Source organism: Mastomys coucha, unplaced genomic scaffold (assembly GCF_008632895.1).
Source record: "Mastomys coucha isolate ucsf_1 unplaced genomic scaffold, UCSF_Mcou_1 pScaffold20, whole genome shotgun sequence".
Lineage (NCBI taxonomy): Eukaryota > Metazoa > Chordata > Mammalia > Rodentia > Muridae > Mastomys > Mastomys coucha.
Window position 1 is genome coordinate 104,075,020 of NW_022196903.1, and position 27,387 is coordinate 104,102,406.

At 38.3% G+C, this 27,387-nt stretch overlaps 2 protein-coding genes across 2 annotated transcripts in view; one reads left to right on the plus strand and one right to left on the minus strand.

Moving 5' to 3' along the window:
- The window catches only part of LOC116098456 (tubulin alpha chain-like), a 16,296-nt gene extending 7,280 nt beyond the window's left edge, over nucleotides 1–9,016 (minus strand). Inside the window, exons 1-2 of the mRNA XM_031381053.1 lie at nucleotides 8,471–9,016; nucleotides 2,514–2,534 (exon numbers count right to left, since the gene is read on the minus strand). Coding sequence (XP_031236913.1) covers nucleotides 2,514–2,534; nucleotides 8,471–9,016 — 567 coding nt within the window. The remainder of the gene's footprint in view (nucleotides 1–2,513; nucleotides 2,535–8,470) is intronic.
- Nucleotides 1–27,387, plus strand: part of Grm7 (glutamate metabotropic receptor 7) — a 906,484-nt gene that overhangs the window by 262,163 nt on the left and 616,934 nt on the right. The window lies entirely within an intron of this gene.

The window sequence follows — 27,387 nt, forward strand, 5'->3', positions numbered from 1 at the left end:
ATTTCTGAGTTCAAGGCCAGTCTGGTCTACAGAGTGAGTTCCAGGACAGCTAGGGCTATACAGAGAAACCCTGTTTGGAAAACAAAACAAAACAAAACAAACAAACAAACAAACAAACAAAAGAAAGAAAAAAAGAAGAAAGGTGAGATGATAAAAATTTCCTAGTGTAGGGAAAGCCACAGGTGTCAGAATCAGGAAGGGGCATTTTAGGAGTCTAGTGATTGGTGCCTGAAGCAAGGGTGCTGGAATATCTGTGATCAAATGTTGGATTATGTCAAGGGAAAGTTACAATGACAGAGTCTGGGGCAGAGTGTTCAAATGGAGTGACATGCTTTTGAATGGCTTAGTTTGAGGTATTTGCTTATAAATCTTATTGAAAAATAAGACTGAAAGTCAGAATAGGTGCCCATGCAGTATATTTTGAGGACTAGCCAAGTTGGTCTATGAGGGACCATACAGAGAAGCATTTGGGGAGAAAAATCAGAACTGTGACATTCAATTCAAGATAAAAAGTGGGATTGGGAAAGTGGCTAAGAATCCAGTTCTCATATGAGTGCCTGAGACTTGGTTCAACTTTTAATTGACAGATTGGGAAGAACAAAGATTCAGTAACTAACTCTATCTGTAATGAACACTGCAAAAATAGATGAATTATTGTTGATTTGCTTTCACTTATTTTCTACATTTCAATAATTATCTTCAGATTAATTCAAAGCTGTTTAATGTCTTTTTAACAAAATTTTAGAACATTTGTAGTGACATACAGATTTGTCATTGTTGTATAATTATCCTCAAATATTCAGCAGTAAATTTATTTGCATATGGCTCCAATTATTTCCTCCAAAGTGAGTGTAACTTTGTCACAAGCTCTTGACGCAAGAGGTGGAATATATTACTCATCCCATCCTATGAAAACAATCTAGTCCTAGCACTCCTTAAAGGTAAGTCAAAGAACAACTTTCTGTAAAAAATGACATTCCTTAGGCTGCACAGCATTTTTTTTTTTTTGGCAAGAACTAAAAATTGATGAAACTGAAATGTAAGTTGGCAGCAACACAAAGGCCAGAGATTTATTGACAGTGTTAATACAGCATGTGGCAAAAATCATATCTCAAAGAAAGCAAGGGTTATATAGTTATCGTGTGAATAGACCTGACTTAACAATTTTATGAAAGAGGGTTTGTTTCTCATTAATGATATGCTAACAGAGATTATGGATTTTACCATTTAATTCTTTTATCTCTATTTTCCCACCTTTTATGTAGAGATTCACATTGAGATGGGTGCTAACTTACAACCACTGTCACCCTGTGATTGGCAGTCTTTCTCTATTGTCTTTGCCTCCAAGTTTTCACTTTTGTACTTGGTCTTGGTCATGATGAATGTCACATCAGTTTTGTGTATTATTAATGTGCCACCAAAAGCAGGAGGCATTGTCTGCTCTATCAGATGAGAGAAAAGAAATTTCAAAGTTATGCTTGTTAGCTCTGACTAATTCTAAAGACTGTAGAGCTATTGGTAGCATGACAACCATTAGGGATACCTACTCCTGCTTACTTTGAGCAGAAGTACCATCACTCCTAATGGCCTGTTACTCTGTAAAGAAAGAAAGGACACCCACTTTTATTCAGATGAGAGGTATATCAATGTAAATATTGTAAAATGAGCTTGGGTGAAAATTTTACAGACAATAATGAAGGGAAAATCATTATTCTACATTTTGATGGAAGGAATAATGAGAAAAAAATTAATGGAAAATCTGATTAAACTGTAGGAATTATGTATCTAATTTCCAGTTACTGTTTATACCATACTTTCTTAGAATGTCATTGAATTATGTCTTTAAATAAATATGAGAATGAACCCATGCCAAAATGATAAGAACAGATTTTTATAGCTTCATTAGATTGGCTTTTGTTTCTAACCACACACTTTATATTTTCAGTAGTTTTACAGCAATATTGAGCAGAAGAGATTGTCTATATACTTTCTGTTCCCACAAACACAGTGTCCTTTATCACAGTGTTTCAGAACAAAGTGATACATTTCTCACAGTTGATAAACCTGAAAAGTCTGATTACTCGGTATCTGTTTTAACATTCACTCTAAGTATGTCTTAATTTGGCAACATTTTTGTGATACATTTTAGATTATTATATTGTTATATTTGATTGTATGGGCATAGTGGTGCATATTATAGTGAATAGAGCCAGAAATAATTGCATTAAATATATCCTGGATTCATTTGCACCTAGTTATGTGCCACTGGAAAAGAAAATCTTGAACTTTTTTCTAGAAAAATCAGAAGTTCATTGACATTCTGTTTGGATTTTATGAAAAGACATACCTTAAGTTGAGTTGACTCTCTGCAAGTTGACATTTTTTTTTAATTAGATGTTTTCTTTATTTACATGTCAGACAATATCTCTGTTCCCAGGTTCCCCTTCAAACAAAGAAAAAAGTAAAATAAAATAAAAAAACAAAAACAAAAACAAACACAAACCCGTTCCCTCCCCCTGCCCCTCCCCTTCCCTCTGTTCACTACCTCACCCTATCCTGCTTCCTGGCCCTGGCATTCCCCTATACTGGGGCATAGAACCTTCACAGGGCCAAGGGCCTCTCCTCCCATTGTTGACCTACTTGGCCATCCTCTGCTATACATATGCTGCTGGAGCAATTAGTCCCATACTGTGTACTCTTTGGTTGGTAGTTTTGTCCCTGGGAGCTCTGAGGGTACTAGGTAGTTCGTATTGTTGTTTGTCCTAAGGGGCTCCAAGCCCTACAGCTAGTTGAGTCATTTCTCTAGCTCCTTCATTGGGGACCCTATATTCAGTCCAATGGATAGCTGTGAGCCTCTATGTCTGTATTAGTTGGGTACTGTCAGAGCCTCTCAGGAGATAGCTATATCAGGCTCCTGTCAGCCAGCACTTGCTGGCATCCACATAGTGTCTGGATTTGATGATTAAATATGGGAAGGATTCCCAGTTGGAACAGTCTCTGGATTGTGCTTCCTTCAGTCTCTGCTCCATAGTCTCTGCAACTCCTTCCATGGGTATTTTGTTCCCCCTTTTAAGAAGGAATGAAGTATCCACACCTTGGTCTTCCTTCTTCTTGAGTTTCTTGTGGTTTGTGGATTGTACTTTGTGTATTCCGATCTTCTAAGCTAATATACACTTATCAGTGAACGCATACCATGTGTGTTCTTTTGTGATTGGGTTACCTCACTCAGGATAATATTCTCCAGGTCCATTCCTTTCCCTAAGAATTTTATAAATTCATTGTTTTTAATAGCTGAGTAATACTCCATTGTGTAGATGTACCAAACTTTCTGTATCCATTCCTCTGTTGAGGGACACCTGGGTTGTTTCCAGTTTCTGGCTATTTTAAATAAGGCTGCTATGAACATAGTGGAGCATGTGTCCTTATTACATGTTGGAGCATCTTCTGGGTATATGCCCAGGAGTGGTATAGCTGAGTCCTCTAGTAGTACTATGTCCAATTTCCAGAGGAACTGCCAAAATTACTTTCAATGTTGTACCAGCTTACAATACCACCAGCAATGAAGGAGTGTTCCTTGTTCTCCTGCTGTCATCTGAGATGTTATCCTAGCCATTCTGACTGATGTGAGGTAGAATCTCAGGGTTGTTTTGATTTGCATTTCCCTGATGACTAAGGATGTTGAACATTTCTTTAGGTGCTTCTTAACCATTTGGTATTCCTCAGTTGAGAATTCTTTGTTTAGGTCTGTACCCCATTTTTAAATAGAGTTATTTGGTTCTCTGGAGTCTAACTTCTTGAGTTCTTTGTATATATTGGATATTATCCCTCTATCGGATATAGGATTGGTAAAGATCTTTTCCCAAATTGTTGGTTGCCATTTTGTCCTATTGACAGTGTCTTTTGCCTTACAGAGTTTTGCAACTTTATGAGGTCCCATTTGTCTATTCTTGATCTTAGAGCATAAGCTATTGGTGTTCTGTTCAGGAAATTTTCCCTTGTGCCTATGTACTTGAGGCTCTTCCCCACTTTCTTTTCTATTAGTTTCAGTGTATCTGGTTTTATTTGGAGGTCCTTGATCCACTTGGGCTTGAGCTCGGCACAAGGAGATAGGACTGGATCGATTTGCATTCTTCTACATGCTAACTGCCAGTTGAGCCAGCACCATTTGCTGAAAATGCTGTCTTTTTTCCACTTCATAGTTTTAGCTCCTTTATTAAAGATCAAGTGGCCATAGGTTTGTGGTTTCATTTCTGGGTCTTCAATTCTATTCCATTGAACTACCTGCCTGTCACTGTACCAATATAATGCAGTTTTTATCACAATTGCTCTGTAGTACAGCTTAAGGTCAGGGATGATGATTCTACCAGCGGTTCCTTTATTGTTGAGAATAGTTTTGGCTATCCTGGGGTTTTTGTTATTCCAGATGAATTTGCAAGTTGCTCTAAGTTTGTGAAGAATTGAGTTGGAATTTTGATGGGGATTACGTTGAATTTGTACATTGCTTTTGGCAAGAAGGCCATTTTTATTAATCTTGCCAATCCATGAGCATGGGAGATCTTTCCATCTTCTGAGATCTTCTTCAATTTCCTTCTTCAGAGACTTGAAGTTTTTGTTAAACCAAACTTTTACTTGCTTAGTTAGAGTCACATCAAGGTATTTTATAATATTTGTGACTATTGTGAAGGGTGTTGTTTCCTTAATTTCTTTTTCAGCCTGTTTATCCTTTGTATAGAGGAAGGCCACTGATTTGCTTGAGTTAATTTTATATCTAGCTACTTTGCTGAAGTTGTTTCTCAGGTTTAGGAACTCTCTGGTGGAATTTTTGGGGTCACTTAAGTATACTATGATATCATCAGCAAATAGTGATAATTTGACTTTTTCTTTTCCAATTTGTATCTCTTTGATCTCCTTTTGTTGTCTAATTGCTCTGGCTAGGACTTCAAGTAGAATATTGAATAGGTAGGGAGAGAGTGGGAATCCTTGTCTAGTCCCTGATTTTAGTGGGATTGCTTCAAGTTTCTCTCCATTTAGTTTGATGTTGGCTACAGGTTTGCTGTATATTGTTTTTACTATGTTTAAGCATGGGCCTTGAATTCCTGATCTTTTCTAGACTTTTATCATGAAAGGATGTTGGATTTTCTCAAATGCTTTCTCAGCATCTAATGCGATATTCATATTTTTTCTTTGAGTTTGTTTATATAGTGAATTATGTTGATGGATTTTAGTATACTGAACATCCCTGCATACCTGGGATGAAGTCTACTTGATCATGATGAATGATCATTTTGATGTTCTTGGATTCAGTTTGCAAGAATTTTATTGAGTATTTTTGCATTAATATTTATAAAGGAAATTGGTCTGAAATTTTCTTTCTTTGTTAGGTCTTTGTGTGGTTTAGGTATAGGAGTAATTGTGGGTTCATAGAATAAATTGGGTAGAATACCTTCTGTTTCTATTTTGTGGAATAGTTTGAGGAGTATTGGTATTAGGTCTTCTTTGAAGGTCTGATAAAAGTCTGCACTAAACCCATCTTGTCCTGGGGTTTTTTTGGTTAGGAGACTATTAATGACGGTTTTTATTTCATTAGCAGATATGGGACGGTTTAAATCATTTATCTGATCTTGATTTATGTTTGTTACCTGGTATCTGTCTAGAAAATTGCCCATTTCATCCAGGTTTTCCAGTTTTGTTGGATATAAGCTTTTGTAGTAGGATCTCATGGTATTTTGGATTTCCTCAGTGTCTGTTGTTATGTCTACCTTTTCATTTCTGATCTTGTTAATTATGATATTGTCTCTGTGCCATCTAGTTAGTCTGGCTAAGGGTTTATTTTGTTGATTTTATCAAAGAACCAGCTCTTCCTTTGGTTGATTCTTTGTATAGTTCTATTTGTTTCTATTTGGTTGATTTCAGCCATGAGTCTGATTATTTCCTGCCTGTATTAGGTCAGGGTTCTCTAGAGTCACAGAACTTATGGTAGTCTCTATGTAGTAAAGGAATTTATTGATGGCTTACAGTCTGTAGTCCAACTCTCAACAAAGGTCAGCAGCAGCTATGAATGGAAGTCCAAGGATCAAGCATGTGCTCAGTCCCACAAGGCAAGCAGAAGCAGAGCAAGCCTTCTTCCTTCCAGTGTCCTTATATTGGCCTCCAGCAAAAGGTGTGGTCCACCACACCTTTAATCCCAGATGACTTGAACTCATAGATCTTCCTATCTTAATCTTCTGGGATTAATAGCCACTATCCCTCAAGATCTCCATGCCAAGTTACAGGTTGGAAACTTGTTTCTCTCAACCTCCAGATTAGGGTCACAAGTGAGCCTTCTAATTCTGGATTGTTGTTCATTTCAGATATAGACAAGTTGACAACCAGGAATAGCCACTACACTGCCTTTGACTCCTCTTTGGTGAATTTGCTTTTTGTTGTTCTAGAGCTTTCAGATATGGTGTCAAATTGCTGGTGTATGCTCTCTCCAGTTTCTTTTTGGAGGCACTTAAAGCTATTAGTTTTCCTCTTAGGACTGCTTTCATTGTGTCCCATAAGTTTGGGTATGTTGTGATTTCATTTTCATTAAACTCTAGAAAGTCTTTAATTTCTTTCTTTATTTCTTCCTTGACCAAGTTATCATTGAGTAGAGTATTATTAACCTTCCACATGTATGTGGGCATTCTATTGTTTATGTTGTTATTGAGGAGCAGCCTTAGTCCATGATGATCTGATAGGATACAAGGAATTATTTCAATCTTCTTGCATCTGTAGAGACCTGATTTGTGACCAATTATATGGTCAATTTTGGAGGTTACCATGAGGTGGTGAGAAGAAGGTATATCTTTTTTTAGAATAAAAAGTTCTATAGATATATGTTAAATCCATCTGTTTCAAAACTTCTGTTAGTCTCACCATGTTTTTGTTTAATTTCTGTTTCCATGATCTGTCCATTGCAGAGAGTGGGGTGTTGAAATCTCCCACTATTATTGTATGTGGTGCAATGTGTGCTTTGAGCTTTAGTAAAGTTTCTTTTATGAATATAGATGCCCTTGCATTTGGAGCACAAAGGTTCAGAATTGAGAGTTCATCTTGGTAGATCATACCTTTGATGAATATGAAGTGTACCTTTTTTGATCACTTTAGGGTAGAAGTTGATTTTATTCGATATTAGAATGGCTACTCCAGCTTTTTTCTAGGGACCATTGGCTTGGAGGATTGTTTTCCAGCCTTTTATTCTGAGGTAGTGTCTATCTTTGTCACTAAAATGGGTTTCATGTATGCAACAAATGTTGGGTCCTGTTTATGTACGCAGTCTGATAGACTATGTCTTTTTATTGGGGAATTGAGTCTATTGATATTAATAGATATTAAGGAAAGGTAATTGTTGCTTCCTGTTATTTTTGTTGTTAGAGCTGAAATTCTGTTCATGTGGCTATCTTCTTTTAGTTTTGTTGGAAGATTACTTTTTTGCTTTTTCTATGATGTAGTTTTCCTTCCTTGTGTTGAAATTTTCCATTTATTACCCTTTGAAGGGATGGATTTATGGAAATATATTGTATAAATTTGATATTGTCATGGAATACTTTGGTTTCCCCTTCTATGGTAATTGAGAGTTTTACTGGTATAGTAGCCTGGGCTGGCATTTGTATTCTCTTAGTGTGTGTATGACATCAACGCAGGACCTTCTGGCTTTCATAGTCTCTGGTGAGAAGTCTGGTGTAATTCTGATAGGCCTGCCTTTATATGTTACTTGACCTTTCCCCCTCACTTCTTTTAATATTCTTTATTTGTTTTGTGCATTTGGTGTTTTGACTATTATGTGGCAGGAGGAATTTCTTTTCTGGTCCAGTCTATTTGGAGTTCTATAGGCTTCTTGTAGGTCTATGGGCATCTCTTTCTTTAGGTTAGGGAAGTCTTCTTCTATAATTTTGTTGAAGATATTTACTGGCCCTTTAAGTTGGAGGTCTTCACTCTCTTCTATACCTATTATCCTTAGGTTTGGCCTTTTCATTGTGTCCTCAACTTCTTGGATGTTTTGAGGAAGGAACTTTGCATTTTGTGTTTTCTTTGACTGTTGTGTCAATGTTTTCTATGGTATCTTCTGCACCTGAGATTCTTTCTTCTATCTCTTGTATTTTGTTGGTAATGCTTGTATCTATGGTTCCTTACTTCTTTCCTAGGATGTCTATCTCCAGAGTTGACTCTCTTTGTGATTTTTTAAACTGTCTCTACTTCCATTTTTAGGTCCTTGATTGTTTTGTTCAATTCCTTCACCTATTTGTTTGTACTTTCCTGTAATTCTTTAAGAGATTTTTGTTTTTCCTCTTTAAGGGCTTGAACCTGTTTACCTGTGTTCTCCTGTATTTCTTTTTTTCCCACTTAAACACCTTTATTGGCAATTTAGGACAGTTAAAGTGCAAGCAAAGACAAAGATGAGACCACAGCAATGTAAAGTTGCAGCACATGAATTAATATTCTTCACCCTATCCACCCCAGCCTCCTCATAATCCTTCTCTAGGGCAGCCATGTCCTCATGGGCCTCTGAGAACTCCCCCTCCTCCATGCCTTTACCTACATACCAGTGCAAAAAGGCATGCTTGGCATATATCAGATCAAACTTGTGATTTAGTTGAGCCCAGGCCTCAGTAATGGCTGTGTTGTTGCTTAGCATGCACACAGTTCTCTGGACCTTGGCCAGGTCACCACCGGATACCGCAGTGGGAGGCTGGTAACTAATGCTAACCTTGAAGCCAGTGGGGTACCAGTCCACAAACTGGATGGTACACTTGGTCTTGATAGTGGCCATGGCATCATTGGCATCTTTGGGGACCACATCACCATGATACAACAGGCAGCAAGGCATGTATTTACCATGGCAAGGGTCACATTTCACCATCTGGTTGGCTGGCTCAAAGCAGGCATTGGTGATCTCTGCTACTATAAGTTGCTCAATATAGGCTTTCTCAGCATCTCTCCTGTATTTCTTTAAGGGAGTTTTTGTGTCCTGATTAAATTCCTCTATCACCATCGTGAGATATGATTTTAGATCCAAATCTTGCTTTTCTGGTATTTAGGGATATCCAGGACTTGATGTGGTGGAAGTACTAGGTTCTGATGAAGCCAAGTAGTCTTGGTTTCTGTTGGTAAGATTCTTGCATTTGCCTTTTGCCATCTGTTGATCTCTGGTGTTAGATGTTCTTGCTGTCTGGCTGGAGCTTGTTCCTCCTGTGGCTCTGTAAGTCTGTGTCAGCACTTCTGGAAGACTAGCTCTTCTCTGGTAAGACCCGAGGATGTCCAGAGGGCTGTGGATCAGTTGTCCCTCCTGAGTCCTGGGGTTAGAACAAACCCTGGAGACAGGCTCTCCACTTGAGGGAAAGGTGCAGAAAGGGTTGTGGATCTGCTGTCCCTCATAGGTGTAGACGGAGGTAGAAAGGATCCTGTTCCGGCTGTCCTGCCACTTCGAGGCATGTGCCTCCCAGCTGGTCCTGCCTTAGAAAGTCACCAGAGAAATCTCACCTGAGTCTCTGGGTTGGAGCACTCTCTGGAGACAAGCTCTCCGCTTACTGGGAAGGAGCAGAGAGCACTGTGGATCTGCAGTCCTTCCTAGGTGTAGATGGAGGTAGAAAGGATCCTGTGCCTGCTGCCCTGCCACTTCTGAGGCATGTGCCTCCTGGATGGTCCCCGCAAGTTGACATTTTAATATCCTAATACAGTTATCAAAGTGATGGTACTCAGTCTGAAAAACAAAATACTCTTCATAGATCTCACTTCAAAGCTGGCTTTGTTTGTGGAGATAAATACACACACAATACATGACTGAAACCTCCTCTTTAATTCTGGTTTACATGTTTGTATCAAGTGATCCCTGATAAAGTTAGGAGCTGCAACTTACAATCTACAGGAATAAAGTCTATTAAAGGCATTTACTAAGGATTTAGTGTTCACATTTAGAAAGCACAGTCTTTTGGGGATGAGTGGGTTGATTCTTAGCAGAGTATATATGGAGCCCATGAGCAGCTCCAGGTTTGATTCCAAGCAGAGAAGAAAAGAGGGAGAACAGGGAAATGGGGTAGAAAGCATCCTTCCTCAAAGATAAGATTTCTCCTTCTTGTTCCCAAGTTCCCAGGCTGATCAAATTAATTAATGGAATGCCTGAATATAAATGCAAAGGATCTGCTGTTAAAGGCCTCGATGCTTCAGCTGTCTCAGTTGGAATCAACACAGGTCATATATTTCTTGGCAGTATTTAAACCATGCATTTTGGGAAACAGAGTATGTCACTAATTAGTGTCAGTTGTGACTATAAAATGGTGAGTCTGGTGGTAAAAGTAATGATCATGCCTGGACAGAATTTTGTATCTCAGGGTCATTTTCATTAATTGCTGTTCCATTCAAGTGTGATCCTCATCATCATGTGCCCCCCCCTTTTTTTGTCCTTTCCTGTGAATAACATGCTGTCACCTTTAGTTTATAAATAGTAATTGTGTTGAGGACACCAGATCCAGTAGTGAAAGTCCTCTATTTTTTAAGTGTTTGATTAAAGTGACCAGCAGTATTCATCCTTGATATTTAGTGATTAGTTCGTATCACTTCTACTTTGAGATATTCATTCACAGAGGCAATAACACTTATGCAAGATCTCACTACCCACCACCTTACCCCACCCCATATCTTGAATCACACCTTTCAGGCTGCAGAGCACAGACCTCAGCCACCATATTATATTTCTTAATAGAGATTTTAGATTACGCAGGTACTAGATTGTGGTCAGCTTCTACATCTTAGTAGATTTTGGTGTGTAATGTGGTTAGCTGCTGTATTCTATGATCTCTACATCTTTATCCATAATTTTAAATCTACCAGTAACAGATTTACCAAAGTCATAAAAGGAAGATATAAAACAGCAGATGCCTAACAACCACATGAGCATCTAAAAAGCCCTTAGTGCTGAAGACTTAATCCTTTCATACATGTCCCTCTACTATGGTATAACCACTCAAACCAGGAGCTTTTGCCGTTGAGCCTACTGTGAGCCAACACTTAAATGCTAGAGAATTTACAAGAGCATTTTATTAACATCTATACAAGGCCAATTTTTATTGATTTTTTTATTTATTTACATTTCAAATGTTGCCCCTCTTCCTTATTTCCCCTCCACAAATCCCCCATTCCATGCTCCCTCCCCTTTGCCTCTATGAAGGTGCTCCTTCACCCACCAACCAACTCCCACCTCATCACTCTTGCACCCCCCTGCACTGGGGCATCAAGCCTCCATAGGATCCAGGGCCTCCCCTCCCATCAATGCCAGATAAGGCAGTACTTTGCTACATATGTAGGGGAAGCTATGGATCCCTCTTTGTATATTCTTTGCTTGGTGGTTTAATCCCTGAGAGCTGTGTTGTTTAGTTAGTTGATATTGTTGTTGTTCATATGTGATTGCAATTCCTTCAGCATCTTCTGTTCTTCCCCTAACTCTTCCATTGGGTTTCCTGGGTTCATTCTGATGGTTGGCTGTGAATGTCTGCATCTGGTATTGGTCAAATACTGACAGAGCCTTTCAGGGGACAGGTAATACCAGGCTCATGTCAGCAAGCATTTCTTGGCATCAGCAATAGTGTTGGAGTTTGGTGTCTGCAGATGGGTTAGATTCCTAGGTAAGGTAGTCTCTGTATGGCCTTTCCTTCAGTCTCTTCTTCATTTTTCTTTTCTTTCTTTCTTTTTTTTTTTTTTTTTTTTTTTTTTGTCCCTGTGTTTCCTTTAGACAGGAAATTCTGCTTTAAAAGTTTTGAGATGTTGGGGAGGGGCGAGGCAACAGGGTTTGTTTTTGTTGTTTTTGTTTGTTTCTTTGTTTTTTGGAGGGGAAACTGGGAATGGAGAAATTTACATGTAAATAAAGAAAATATCTAATAATAAAAAAAAAAAGTTTTGAGATGGGTGGATAATCCCATCCTTCAACTGAGGCCATGCCTACCTACTGGAGATGGTCTCAACAGGTTTTATCTCACTTTACTGTTATTTTGGCTAATACCATTACTGTTTGGGTCTGGGAAACTCTCGTTTCACTCTTAAACATAAATGTATGATAAGAGAATAGATCATACATAAAAATTGTTAGTCTTTTGTAAGTGATACTGATATTGATATTTATAGGACCAGCAATTGAAAATATATCTCTTGGGTGATCTGATGAAATGATGGCATCTTTGATGACTCATGGAGAGAACCCAGATAAAATTGTGAAACAGTTTATTCCAGATTAATTTCTGATAATTCTAGAAATGGAAGACTTGCTTAAAGATATCATGTGATACTAAATGTGTATGTATCTGAAAATGAAGTTAATCTTTACCTTTTTAAATTAGATTAGCTCTCAAGATTGATAATTTGACATTTTTTACTTGAGCACAAAAAGAGTGTAAATTAATTTTCTTTAAATATAATGTTAATATCATGGATCCCCTGAGTACATAGATTTCCCCAGGAGAGTTTTATGTAAGGCTTTTGGCAAAAAATCGTTCTACTGGATTCATGAACAGAAAGTTTAAAGTGTAAATATCAAAACTAACTTTAAAATCAAAAGTTGTTTCCTTTGTGATTACAAGGGAAATTATGGGATGGTCTACTTCTCATTATGGGTTGCCAGCTCTAGTAAAAGTTGAGAACCTGGTAGAAAAAAAACACTTGAGATATACCCAACATGGATGGAAACTGTGATTGAGGCACTGCTATCTGACTTGTGTGTGACAACTGATTGTATCAAAACCTACCTTACTGTCTTGTACAACTGAGGAAGCCAAGGCTCAGTATGAGTGAGGTTGAAAATGAAAAAGCCTGCAGAAGTGGTCCTTGAGAAAAATTTCTATTCTACAACCCTTACATTCTGTTTTTATTTATGCCCCTATTTTAAAAATTATTTTATTTATTTGCATTCCAAATGCTCCCCTCTCGAAGTTCCCCCTCCCATTATTCTTCACCTATCCCCCTCCCTTTTGCCCCTGAGAAGGTACATCCCCAGCATCCCCCTTCCCTGGATTATGTGCCTATTTTTAAGGCACACTGTCATTGTATTTTTAAAGATTCAGTATTGACATATACATTCTTATTACAAAAAGGCAGTTTGGGAGGTAAATAGAAAAGAAATGACTTGTACCAGTGCCAAGGAAAAATAATTCTCTCAGTTATTGTACATGGTAAATTTTTGTCATTAGATAATATCTAAGACATTTTTGTCAGAGAATTCTCTATTTTATTTCTTTGGGGGAAAAGGCAGAGTTTATTTAGCAATAAAAGAACTTCATCAACAAAATGTAATATCCCACATCAGTAGCTTTTGATATTAGAATCAGTTGAAACCAGAGTTCTCTCTTGTCAAATTTTTGGTTATTGTGATAATAAATCATGTACTCTGTCTACCTTTATTTGATTAATTAATGAACAAAATTAGGGTTTTGAACTCAAATTGCATTTAAAAGAAAATAAAAAATGAAAAGAAAGAAACTACTGCTTGGACTCAGGCAATTCTAGTGTTTGCCACTGTGGTGAACCTCATGGTGGAACCAAAAGAGTTTGAAGTACATGAGAACTGACCACTAATATCACCACCAGCAGGGGAACCTGCCTAGCTGGCGAGCAAAAGAGAACAACAAGCCCTGTCTTTGTAGGCTTGAAGAGAAAAAATATGGCATCAGTACAGGGAAAAGGTAAACCCTGAACTTTTTGTTAAGTTGGATATGGCCTCTGGAGGTTTCACCTTCACGATACTCAAAGAACAAATGCAGGCAAGAACACTTTCTTAGCTTCCTTTCCCACTGATTTTGCAGAAGTACCAGCAAACAAGAAGCAAGAGTGGAGGTCTTGCCTCTATGAGCCCTTGGGCTCTATAAAGCTTTCAACCAAGACTTTCACCTTGTGTTCTCTTCTCTGCAACTGTGTAATAACCCACTCATAACCTTGGTGCTGTGGGGGTACTTAAGAAAAAATCCTTTCCTTTCAACAATTGCTTCACCTAGAAAGGGACTTTTGACTCCATTATTGTATGGGTTAAGCTATCCCATAACCCATCATCCTCCAAGGTATCGGAAGACTTGAAATTGAGTCTAGCAGTTAGCACCAAATATCCACAGGGGCATTTACTCCATCAGTTCTTCAATCACACTCATGACAAAGATGAAACAATACTATCATTCAGCCAAAACTAGTTTAGGAGTGAGATTTTTAACCCTAAATTGTGTGTGAAGCTGGGTATATCCTTAGTTACTGTGGGCTTTAGTGATGCCATCTTCCAAGGCATCTTTGGGTAATAACTAGCATGATTATTAAATTGTAGAGCAATATTTCTCAAGTTACCAGTCCATAAAAGTTTTTTTAATATAAATCTTTTCTTTTATTTCTGTACACCAAATGAAATATCCAGGTTTTCATCTTCTTTTGTTTTATCGCTTGTATTTAAGAGCATGAAAGACAATTTAAAAAATCATCTTCAGTCCTGTCTTCAAGTGCAGGAGGTTGTAAAAGTTATTTATGAGCATATTAGCCAAAGCTCTATCATTATTATTAAAGATTATAAAATTTGAAAGAAAAAAGTTAAGAAGTGGTGCCTGGGCAACAGCACTGTCATGCAGGTACATGATTGCATCTGCATTTGGGACTGAGTTTGACCACAGTAACACACATAAAAGGCTAGGTGTGATGGTACATACTTGCAAGTGAATTGCTGGGGAGGCAGACACCCATGACCAACATCATGGCCTACGCTATGATCTCTGGGCCAGTGGGAAATCTTGTCTCATTAAACAAGGTGGATGGTTACTGAGGAGTGGTACTGAGGTTTTCCTCTGGCTTCTACACACACAGGACTCTGTATCACATCAAATGTGTATCACGGTACACAGTCCTGTGTGTGTAGAAAAGCTAAATCAGCATGTGGGAAATTATTTTCTTTAAATATAGCCATTCAGAAAAATGTATATATAATGCTGTTATAATAGTCAACCTTTTGAGATTAGTTATGATGTATAATCTGATATACTCATTAGCTTCCTCTCCACAAAATATTATAGCAAGCAAAAGTGTGTTTTTGATATAACAAAAGCTGGCATTATATGTAACTAATTTGTGTAGTGAACTAATTCCATACTTCTAATCTCTGAACTACTGGAGGTGTTTATATTTAAAGCAGATATTTCTTTCTAATAGTGCTAAAATTGGCCAGCTCTATAAACATTCCACAAATAGATATTCCATTTTATACCTCAAAACATGAAGAATAAAAATCTAAAATTTGAAATGAATTTCTTTTTTTTTTTAAGTCAAGAGCCCATGATCATCACTGTCCCCTAAAGTCTTATCTTATTAACATAACTTTCTAGTTATACTTACTTGGTGTTAGCAAAGTATGTGGTGTTTTATCTTTGCTTGGCATAAAACAACCGGGCTCCCTTTCTATATTTTGCATAACTATGAAGTCTACCAACAATTTTACAATGAAATTGTCTTTTAAAAAATCATCTACATTTCCCCATTTTCTCCATTCTTTATACTTTATAAACCATATTTAGAAATTGTGGGATCATTCTCATATGGGTTTGATTCACAGTTAATTATATTGCCCTAGAACTTTTCTAAGTAGATCTTCTTGAAATGAAAATTACTTGCTAATCACGCTGATGTTTTATTGAACCTGTATGTTTTCTGGGTATTTTAACAGCCTTTTTCTAGTGGCTGAAGTCTATATCTTGAGATTTATTATTATTATTATTATTATTATTATTATTATTATTATTATTATTATTATCATCATCATTATTTATTTATTTACACTCCCCAGACTTTATTTCCCCTTCCCAGGCCCACTGTACAACTGTTCCACATCCCATACCTCCTCTCCAACTCCCTGACTCCGGGAGGATGTCTCCACGCCCCCCACCCCATCTGACATCTAAACTCCCTAGGGCCTCTAGTCTCTTGAAGGTTAAGTGCATCATCTCTGATTGAACACAGACCTTGCAGTCCTCTGCTGTATATGTGTTGGGGGCCTCATATCAGCTGTTGTATGTTGCCTGTTTGGTGGTCTGGCTTTATATAAAAGAGTAGACCTCCAATCTCATTTGCATTTGAAAACCCCAAAGTGGTCGTGATTGCTGAAAGTAAACCAAGGAAATTCTCAAATATATATGCTACAGATGACATTTTCAGTATATAGCCCAGGTATAACGTGAACATTTAAATGTGTTACTTAAATGTATTCTAAAATCTGTAATCTGAAGCTGGGTATTTGTTATAGATGTTACATTACCACAACAAGTTCTGTGTATTAAAGGGCTAATCTAAGTGTTTCTGTGAGATTTTTCTCTGTCCTGGTAAGGATCTGGTGTTAGGTTTCTCACAGAGCTAAATTTTCTTACTCTCTGAATGTTTACTTATATTTAGGTTTTGTGATTTTGCCTACATACCTATTTATATGCACTCCATGCATGCAGTACTCTCTGAGAGCAGAAGAGGGCATCAGATTAGCCCTGGAACTGGAAATACAGAGGATTTTGAGCTCCTGTATAGGTGATTAGCATCGAACCAGGTATTCTGCAAGAGCAGCAAGTGCTCTTAACTCCTGAGCCATCTCCCCAGCACCACTTTTCTTATTTTGTAGATGAATTCACGTTAGAGTTATTTAAAATCTACCAAGATCAGGCCAGTTCCTTAGGAGATGACTGAATTGCACATTTCAATTAGAGGGATGATTTAGAATTCCATAGCTCATTTCCATCCATAGCTAATACACATTTACATGCCATTACCTTGCTTTGATTTAATATGGATTTTCTTTGTCCCCAATGAAGAAGCTAGAGAAAGGACACAAGGAGCTGAGGGGTTTGCAGCCCCATAGGAGGAACAACAATATGAACTAATCAGTACCCCCAGAGCTCCCAGGGACGAAACCACCAACCAAAGAGTACACTTGATGGGACTCCAGCTGCATATGTAGCAGAGAATGTCCTAGTTGGTCATCAATGGGAGGACAGGCCATTGGTCCTATGAAGGCTCTATGCCCTAGTGTAGGGGAATACCAGGGCCAGGAAATGGGAGTGGGTGGGTTGGTGAGCAGGGGGAGGTAGATCAGAGGGAGGGTTTTTAGGAGGGGAAACCAGGAAAGGGGAGAACATTTGAAATGTAAATAAAGAAAATATCTAATAAAAAAAGATTTCTAGAGATGGTAATCTTATTAAATTTGCATGATGACGATTTTTCTACTCTATATTCCCATAAATAAATTTCAAGAGACCAATTGATAAACAAATACAAAAGGTCCCTGATAATGTTAAAACAATCTGAATACGGAGGAGATACTGAGGCTTAGATAGAAAATTGAAAAAGAGGTTGCAATTAGTGATATAAGATTTTAATTACATGAGAATTGAAATATGAATTTATTAGAAAACCCAAAACAAAATGAAAGTCCTCTGCATAAAATATGGGAAACTTGAGAATTTATATTATTAGATTAGAATTCCTTATATGCAATATCTCAAGCCCCTGAATCCATGCTTGAACTACTTAGAGTTGTGGAAATTTCTAATTTTCCTAGTATTTTAGAAAGGTAGAAGACTGAAAGATATGTGGTTACCATTCTCCATGAAAATTATGGCAATACAAATTTTAGTGTTTCCTAGAAAATTAAACAAATGCAAAGTTCTTGCAGAGGTAGTGAATAGCCTTAGGTAATACTTTGTATCTGACAGTTAATAGTGTTGTGAACATGATTATATTTATGGAACAATTAAATCATTGACCAAATTTTAAAAAAAAGTTATGCCAAGATTCTAGGGAATATATTTGCATATGTTCTAAAAATATATGTTCCACATTAAATATGCAATGGTTTTGAACATGTGTGGACAAAGGCCTGTTTTGCATTTCTAAAATGTAACCAAAATTCTAAATCACAACCTCCTTTTCAAAAGTATTTTATATACAACTAAAGAATGTTGTTAGTGTTCTGGATATCTGTGGAGAGTTTTAATGAATGTCCCAAGAAGGTGATATGTATAACCTTCCTTGGAGTAGTATTTATTTACTGGAGCAGTTCAAATTGTAAAAAACAAAACAAAACAAACAAACAAACAAACAAAACAAAGGGAAATCTTAAATGGTGACCAAGCCCTTCCATACTTTATGTACTCCCCACTCCCGCTGCTACCATTAGCATCCTGAGTTCCTGAAATGACATCAGACTCATTGCTTATCAAAAGTTGACTTTGTACACTTCTCCTCCAAACCACAGACTAGGCCCTTTATCCCTGACAGTGCTTCTAACCTGCCAGGATTAGCCATATATGAAAATGTAAATAAAGACTGACTTGAACTCTGGGTGAAAGCATCATTCTATTACTGTTAATAACAGTTGCTAGTACTCAGTTCAGGAACTCAGTGCCCTCCTAAGACTGATTTATAGTTAAAGCAAGTGACTAGCTGACCGTGAGAGTCAGCAGCCAGTTAGAAAACAGGACAACTTACCCTTGCTAAGATTTTAGAGTCTGCTTTTGCTTTTTCATCTGCCCATTCATTTTAAGGAGTTGCATTTATGACACTATTTTCTCCGCCACATGGCATAGCTAATGAATTATGTACAAAGGCATCTGTGGAGTCCCTCATAACTACCTCTGCTGCAACGCAAACCCAGGCCAATGTATCTATCTAATTACCAAAGTAAAATCTGAATTGAGGTATCTAGAGACTCTTCCAGTTAAGAATCAAACATGACCTCTGCTTAGGTCTCTCATGAATTCATTCCCATTTCCCACCCAAAATTTAACTTTCTGAATGGAATGAACTCCTAAGGAAAGAATGTATATTACTAATCTGTAGACATGAAGACCATAAAGCAAAGATCAGTGTAAAAGATGAGATTAATGGTCAACATGATTGGATTTAAACATGTAATTGTTTTATGTGTATGAGTATTTGCCTTCATGATTGTGAGTACCATGTGCATGCAATACCTGTAGAGGTCAGAAGAGGGCATCAGGTCTGCTGAAACTGGAGTTACAAGGGAGTTGTGAGCTGCAATTTCAGTACTGGGAACCAGCAGTTCATCTACAAGAGTAGCCTGTATCTTTCATCGCTGAGCCATCTCTACAGCCTCAACTAGATTGGGAACATGCTTCAGGGTATATCCAGTAAGGTTTTTCCAGAAAACTTAACTGAGGGAAGAACAACCCTTTCTATGCATGACACTGCCCCATGATTTGGAGTACAGGGCTGAATACAAACGAGAAATGAAGCTGAGTACCATATTTCATCTCTCTCTACTTCCCGACAATAGCTACAACATAAACATGAGCCTCATCCTCTTGTCTGTATCCCATCCCTGCCATGATGGTCAGCACTCTCGAACTGTGAGATGGGAAAAAATTCAGTTTTCCTTAAGTTGTTCTTGTTAGCCATTCTGTGGCAGGCCCTAGAAAATTAATTAATACAGTCAGAGAGGGTCTTATGAGTATATTTAGATATATCAGCAATGCCTGGAGATCAAACTTAAGATTATAAGAAACTAGTTCACAAATGGCAGTAGATACCCTGAGCTGGAAAAGCAGTGTGCAGTGTCCCAACTTCAGACATTTCTGCATCTCTTTAGTTCTTCTACATTCACTATGATTCGCCCATATCATATTCCTTTGTCATGAAAAGAGAGAGAAAAATATTAAAGAATATAGGGCCTAAAATTTAAATACTAATAAATTAAAATATGACAAAAGGTATATATAATTAATGTGCATATTTACATAGCACAGTTTAAAAGTAAATCCTTAATTCTGAAAGATGAAATGACTAAAATGCATGCAAATGCCTAATTATTCATGAGTTTGCTGATGGGGTTACGTAGGAATGCTCCTATTAGCTTTATCCATAAAAGAAGTCGAAGCAATCCAGTTATCTATCAACAAAGCGATGGATAAGCATTTCACATATATTCATATAATAGAATAATATATAATGATGGAAAGAGAGAACACAGATGAATCTTACTAATGTAATATTGAGTAAAGGAAAACATAGAGGGTGCATATTGCAACATTTGTTTACACAAAGATATAAGAAAGGCAATTTTAATCTAGAATAATCCAGACAGGTGACTGCTAAGCATGAGTGCTGGGAGAAAAGATGAATGAGAAGCACAAGGAAAAGTCAGTGCATAATAAGCCCTTTGTGTTCACTAGTGTGAGTGCAGACACATTTGTCAAAATGTACTGAACATTATACCCTTGTAGTGCATCCTAGGCTGCCATTAATTACAGTTCAATTAACTTATTTCTTTAAAGATATATTTAGCATGAAGGGGTGTCTTGCCTGCATGCATATGTGTATACAACATATGCATGCAGAGACTCCAGGAAGCTGAAAGAAGGTGCCAGCCACCAGAAATTGGGGTTACAGGTGGTTGTGGGCCGCTATTTGGGTGCTGGAAATCAAATCCAGGTTTCCGGGAAGAATAGCCAGTACTTTTAGCTACCAAACCACCTCTTCAGACCTGATTTATTGTTTGTTTTGTTTTCTTTTCTTTTCTTTTTTTTCAAGACAGGGTTTCTCTGTGTAGCCCTGGCTGTCCTGGAGCTCACTCTGTAGACGAGGCTGGCCTTGAACTCAGAAATCTGCCTGCCTCTGCCTCCCAAGGGCTGGGATTAAAGGCGTGTGCCACCACCGCCCTTATTGTTTGTTTTCTTATCAGGAGCTGGAGAAACAACTCAGTGGCAGTTTAGCTCTCTAGAATGCTTGCAGCTCAAAAATTAAATAAATATCTTAAATCGGTGTATTATCTAATTTTTAAAAATCTTAACATCATCATTATCATTATTTAATGTGTGTACGTGTGTGTGTGTGTGTGTGTATCTAACAATAACAACTAAAGAAAAAAGAGACTATAAATTTGAAAGGGAGCAGGGGTGGGGGCATGGGAGGAACTGGAAAGAGGAAAGGGAAGGAGAAACAAAATAATTATATTGTAAACTGAAAATAAATTAAATTTTAAAAAGCAAGGAGATTGAGGAAGACATCCAAAGCTGAGCATTTCCCTCCACATGCATGTGAACACATGGGTGCCCCCCAACCTCCACATGCATGTGCACACATGGGTGCCCCCCAACACACAATAGCATATACTCCAAAAGTTTTAAGTTACCTACCAAATATTGTTAACAGAAAGCATACTTTGCACAAACTGATGATAAAATACACTAGCAAATGTGGTTAGTTTACCTTTACAGTAATTACCTGACTTTTATTCTACTGTGAAAGTCATTATTAGTAACACATACTTTGGTGCTAACATCATTCTAATTTGTGGAAAACAAAAAGAGAACATCCTCTGCATCTCGCATATATTAGTTAGCAAACATCTATCAGAACAGCTAACTTCCATTAGATACAAATTAGTTTCTAAAGGTGATATTTAGCTTTTCTGTCCAGGATAAACCAGACAAGGGAGCTACTAACAAGCCCTTTGCCAATGCTTCCATGAGGGGAGGGGATATTTACAAACTTGAATGTGAGCATGAGAGCTGCCAGAGTGTCATGGAAATTTTTACTTGCTTAGGAATTTTGGGGAAACCTTTTGGTTTTTGTTTTGTTTTGTCTTGTTGGTTTTGTTGTTGTTGTTGTTGTTGTTGGGATGCAGTTGGAAATTCTGAACCTCAGCTCAGCGAAAAAAGTCAGTCAGAGTGACTGTGAGTAGAAACACTTGTGAACTTGGTAAGTATGTAATTCATAAATAGTCAGAAATGAGTTCTCTTTTTCTACTCCTGTTTCTCCCTGTGCCCCTATTTAAATCAAGTTTGGTGTATCATCACCAGAGACTGAATCTTCTGCTGTTTCCTTTAGCCTATGTGCTCGACAATGAGGGGAGGATGGTTAGTGTGACAGCTGACAAACTGTTGACTGTTGTATACTTCCTTTAAGGATCTGAGGTATGTACTGAAACATACTGATAGAGATTATTTTTATTACACTGATGATACTCAGTGACCCAGTTACATATGCACTAATGATTCTGCTTCTTTGTGTGCATTCCATCCCATCACCCCTCAATGACCATCCTCTTTGTTCTCTGCTATTTAGTCCAACTGGGGCTTCATTGCAGCTTCTAACATTAGACTTGGTGCTCAACACCTGTTAAATCTAAAATAACAGTACACTTTGCCCCATGTTGATATTCTAGCCCCTTGAAAACATCCGTCTTCATGCTTTGTATTGTACACATAATCTGATCTGCTCTTAGTGCATTTTATACCCTGAGATTTTTATTTTCTTAAAAATGTATTTTATCTCTGTTTCTACATGCAAATGTGAGTTGTCTCTGTGAGTATGTGTGTGTGTGAGTATGTATATGTGTGTTTTTACATGTGTGTGTACACCTGTGAAGATCAGAAGAAGGGGTCTGATACCTTGGAGCTAGAGTAACAAAGTAGGTTGCTGTGATCAACCTCATGTGATTATTTGGGGATCTGGAACTAAACTAAGGCCTCTGGAAGGAAAGAAAAACTCTCTAAACCACTGAGCTCTCTCTCCAGCCCTGCATATGAAACTTAAACACTTTATCTTCTTGTTCTACCTGTGTCTTGACCTGTTCCATTAACCAAGTTCTTGTTTCTGTCCCTACACTGCTAGTAGTCTCGAAATAGAGCCCTTATCTCAGAGAGAGCAGTCATGGATACAATTACATTTGTGGTGGTTCAAAATTCCATAATTCTTATACTAGCTTTGTTGAAGAAGCATTCCAGTTTGAAGAACACTAAAACTGAAGACAAGAAAACTTGAATGAGTGCTCAGAACCAAAATTTTGAGTCAAGGAAGACAGATGAGTTTACACAGTTCCTGATGTGCATGAGAAATAGAGTTTGGATCCTTAGGTTCAAAATAAAAAACACTTCTTGTGTCTGTTCACATCCGTAAACCTAGTTCTATGGACATGGACAGAAGAATGCCTGGGGGTTTCTAAATAGCTCCCTGGTTAATTTTTGAACTCTAGGGTTGATGAGAGACCCTATCATAATCTTTATTTTGGTGTCATTTTGTTCTCCTATGATTTGGGGGAGTTTTACTTCTTCAAACTTCTGGAAATGTCCTTGAAATGTTTATTCCTTTCCAATATTTGGCATAGTTCCCAAATAAAACAGTATGGAAATAAATAGAATTCATTAAGGTGGAGAATGTTAGTGGAAGTCACCCAATATATTGATATGTATTAGATGACCTTTGATTTCAAACACAGATACACTTATCTATATAAATATGTGTACTACATGTACTACACACGTGCACACACAAATTTCAAACTTGACTATTTCATAGCAACTTGGATTAAGGCTTTCTAAAAATTGATTAATGGAAAATACATTAATATATTGGTCATGAAAGACACAGCAAATTTTAGGCCATTTTGTTTTTCTATATTATAACTGTTGGACAGTGAAAGGTAGTCTGTGTTCTGGTTAAGGCCAAGGCTTATTCTGGAGACCTAGTAGAAAATTCTACAAGGGAGGGAACAGAACAATGAGCTATACCCCCAGACATTAGGCTGCTGACACAACCACCAGCCCTCAACTCTATTATCCTGTGACTGTCAGTCACATGGAGCAATGCCCCAAGTATTCTGGCTGGACTCCACCCCCACAGTCACCTGACTAGAGCCAGGTATACCCTGCCCCACAGTTACCTGACAACAGCAAGGTAGCCCAGCCCACTATAAAAGGGGTTGCTAGGTCCCTCCTCTCTCTCAAAAGCTCTTGCTCTCTTTCTTGTCTCTTGCTCCCTCTCTCCCCTCCCCTTTCCTCTCTCTCTGCATGGCCATGGCCAGCCTCTACTTCTCTGTCTCTCTGTCTCTCTGTCTCTCTGTCTCTGTCTCTGTCTCTGTCTGTCTCTCTGTCTCTCTGTCTGTCTCTCTGTCTCTCTGTCTCTCTTTCTGTCTCTGTCTCTGTCTCTCTGTCTCTGTCTCTCTCTCTCTCTCTCTCTCTCTCTCTTTCTCTCTCTCTCTCTCTCTCCCCTACAATAGAAATAAAGCTCTAAAACCATGGACTGCCTCCTTTCATCTAAACAACCATGCTGGAACAATGGAATAGACGTTCCCCTAAAGAGAGCCACATCTGATCTCCAGCAGAAAAGCCTCCCAGCATTTCCACCACCAGACCAGACCAAGGACTCTTGCCCTCAAGGGAACCACCCAACGACTTGTCTCCCTGTCCCTTTTTTCCTTCGGCCCAAGGACTGAATGAGCTGCACCCTGGGCCCTCACTTTGTTCTCAGCTCTTCCATGACATCCAGTGGCATCTGAGATGTCCCAGACTGAGAACCTTTCATCTCTGGCCTCCGTGTGACCCAGAGACCCCAGAACCAGCTCTTCCATGGTACCCAGTGGTCTGTGGTGCCTGAGAGCCTGAGCTGAGACTACGCCTTCCCCACCCCCAGAGTGGGGGTTCTGCAGCCTGTGAGACACTATGCCTGTTGGCGTCTGCCGGTCCAATGGTCCAGTGGCTCCGAGCTCTGGCATGATGCGGGTCTTTCCCACCCCTTTATATCCCCATGCCTGGTGCCCAACAATAACAACAAGGCATATCTTTAATAATGGGGAAGGTCTCAGCAACCGATTAATAGATCCAATTACTTATGAGCTCTTTCCTCTAAAATGGAACGTTTTGTGAAAAGAAAGAAAATGGATGGAAGAGAGAAATTATGATATTTTTAAACAATAGTGAAATAAACATAATTGTGTATGTGTTTGTGTATATGTGTGTGTGTGTGTGTGTGCGTCCAATATAAGCCATATGGACAGAGTTAATATTCCTTTTTGTATCTGGAACCCAAACAAGCTAGTCCAAGGTTAATACATTTTAGCTTTACTATTTTCACTTTTTTGCAACATTCCATTTTTCTTCTATACTAGCTATAGAGCATACATAGAATAAAGATTGCCTCTGGTGAGAAAAATTAATATGAGATTTAAATATATCCTCTTGGGTAAAAGACTTTTAGAGCTTTCCTCCAAATGACTATAGATAAGGTTATAACATGTTTTTGATCCACACTGAGCTGAACTCTCAAGCCAGGTTAGGCTTTATAAATATCCCTATCACAGGCTTCCTATTTGCTTATTTTCTGGCTTTTGAACACTTATTCTCATTTAGCAGTGAGAGCCCTGTTGAGCTATATTCGATTTGCTGACATTGCTGCTTTAGTTGGCCTTTGGAGGGATATTCCACAAAATGGCTCTTTTACGTATCACTCCATACCTGTATTAGAGTCTTGTTGGCCATGACAATATTTACAGGGCTCACATTTTCTGCTATTGTGGTTGCTGTCATCTTAGCAATTGTATTCTTCTCAGGGCAGTGAACCAGCTAACTACACATCTTCTAGGTATCTATTTTGAGAGTGAATCACTTGTGCTGGTAGAAATGGGATTTATCTATAAAAATGGACAACTGAATTGTCACCTTCCCCTCAGGTGTTTTCCTAATTATAATTTGTACTATGCAGTGTCAGGAAATGGGAGCATAAAAAATCAGACTCTCTGTATTCCTGTGAAACAAACAGGATTATCATATCCTGGGAACACAGGAAAATTCCCAGGAATAGCTCAAAGATAGCAAACAGCCCCTTTTGAAGATGTGCCATTTGGGCCCATGTGGTAGAGACTGCCTTTAGCCTTATCTGAACTTTGACTAATGATGAGCCCAGTGACTTCTATCCCCAGAATAAGCTGGTGTTCTAGTACTGTCAGATTTGAAAAGACCTTTGTAAAGACATTTTCTGTTACCATAACCACACCAAACCTTATTTTCTGTGTAGTCAATAGAATTAAACAGAGGATACTGAGACAGACTTAACTGAAAATCAGGGTACCACTTTATCACAGGAAATGCTGGACTTTGAGCAGAAGATGGTCATGTGACTGAAAGATGCTGACCCTTATGACATGCCTAGATTTCACTACACTGTCTTGTTGGTCAACATTTTGTTTCTTACATAACTTTTTACTTAAAGTATAGGGAGACAGATCGACTAACTTTGTTAGCATTAACCACATAAGGAAAGTTACATTATCCTTGATTGACACAGACATGGATGTCTCAGAAAAGTATTTGAGGTATCTTTATTTCTGGTTTCTCTTTCTGTCTATTTCCATCTGCACTTCTTTTTCTTTCTCTACTGTTAATATCTTCATTTTCTATGGAAGTCTATTATTCTCTGTCACTAATCCCCCCCACACACACATGCACACACACTTTTTATTATGGCAAGTGAATTATCTGTGGGCATAAGGACAAATATTCTGAGTATCATTAGGCATTGTGCTAATTTAGTAAAGTGGTATTTGTAGGTCCTCCTCCAAGGTCCATGGCTTACTAGCCTTCACCATTGGTTAGGCTTCTGGTACCAGGTATCTTGTTGATTGGCTATTAAATCCAATTAAAGACCAGTTGGCTACTACTAAGATATGAACATTACTATTGCATTTTTATTAAATATTATGGTTATCATTTCACGATGGTGATTATTGTATTTCATGGGCATCATACCTGGATAGGACTGCTGTTTATTTCCACCTTTGAAAGCATACATGGAAACTTCTAGTAGTTATTGGCAACCTAACCTGCTGATAAATCTAAGCATGAGGATGGCTCAGCATTGGCCAGCAGCCAGTGTTGCAGCTCCTGATCACAGAGGCTTGGCAGATCTTGGGAAATCTCCCAGCAATGAGAGCTTACAGTTTTTCTTTTCTGTTTTCTTCCTGTCTTCTAACTCTCTTGAGTACAGGATTCTCTGCTTACTTCTCAACTTCTGCAAGCCCCCATATTCCTGCCCTGGTTACTCTCCTGCCTTCCTGTCTGTTGTTGCTATGGCTGCTGCTGCTCTTCCATCCCTAGTGCTGCCCACCAGTCTAGCAGCCTCTTCTGTAGCCATTTCTGCAGCACACTGTCTGCCCCTTTAACAGCTTGCTGTGCAGTGATTCTGATAGTCATCTCGCTGCTTCTCTCTCTCTCTCTCTCTGCTGCCACTGTTCTTTCACCATCTCTGTTGTTTCTTACTTCATCATACCAGATCAGGAATGAACAAGACAAGCCTATTATCAAGATGATTGTTGCCACAGCCAATGAGGCTTCATAGGAGAATGTCTGTCAGCCAATTCACAGATTAAGCTGAGCAGGCTGTTGCATAGAGCTGCATAAAGAATGTTTGCACCAACCACATCAAACCTCTTATGCAGGTAAAAGTTTTCATTTGTACCTATAGAGCTATTTTTACCAGCATGGATCAATTGGTGTGTACAGGGAACAGTCTGAGCAGATACAGGATCAAGCTAACTCCTGTGGATTCCCTCACCATTATAAAAGAGAATAGTAAGTGACAGTA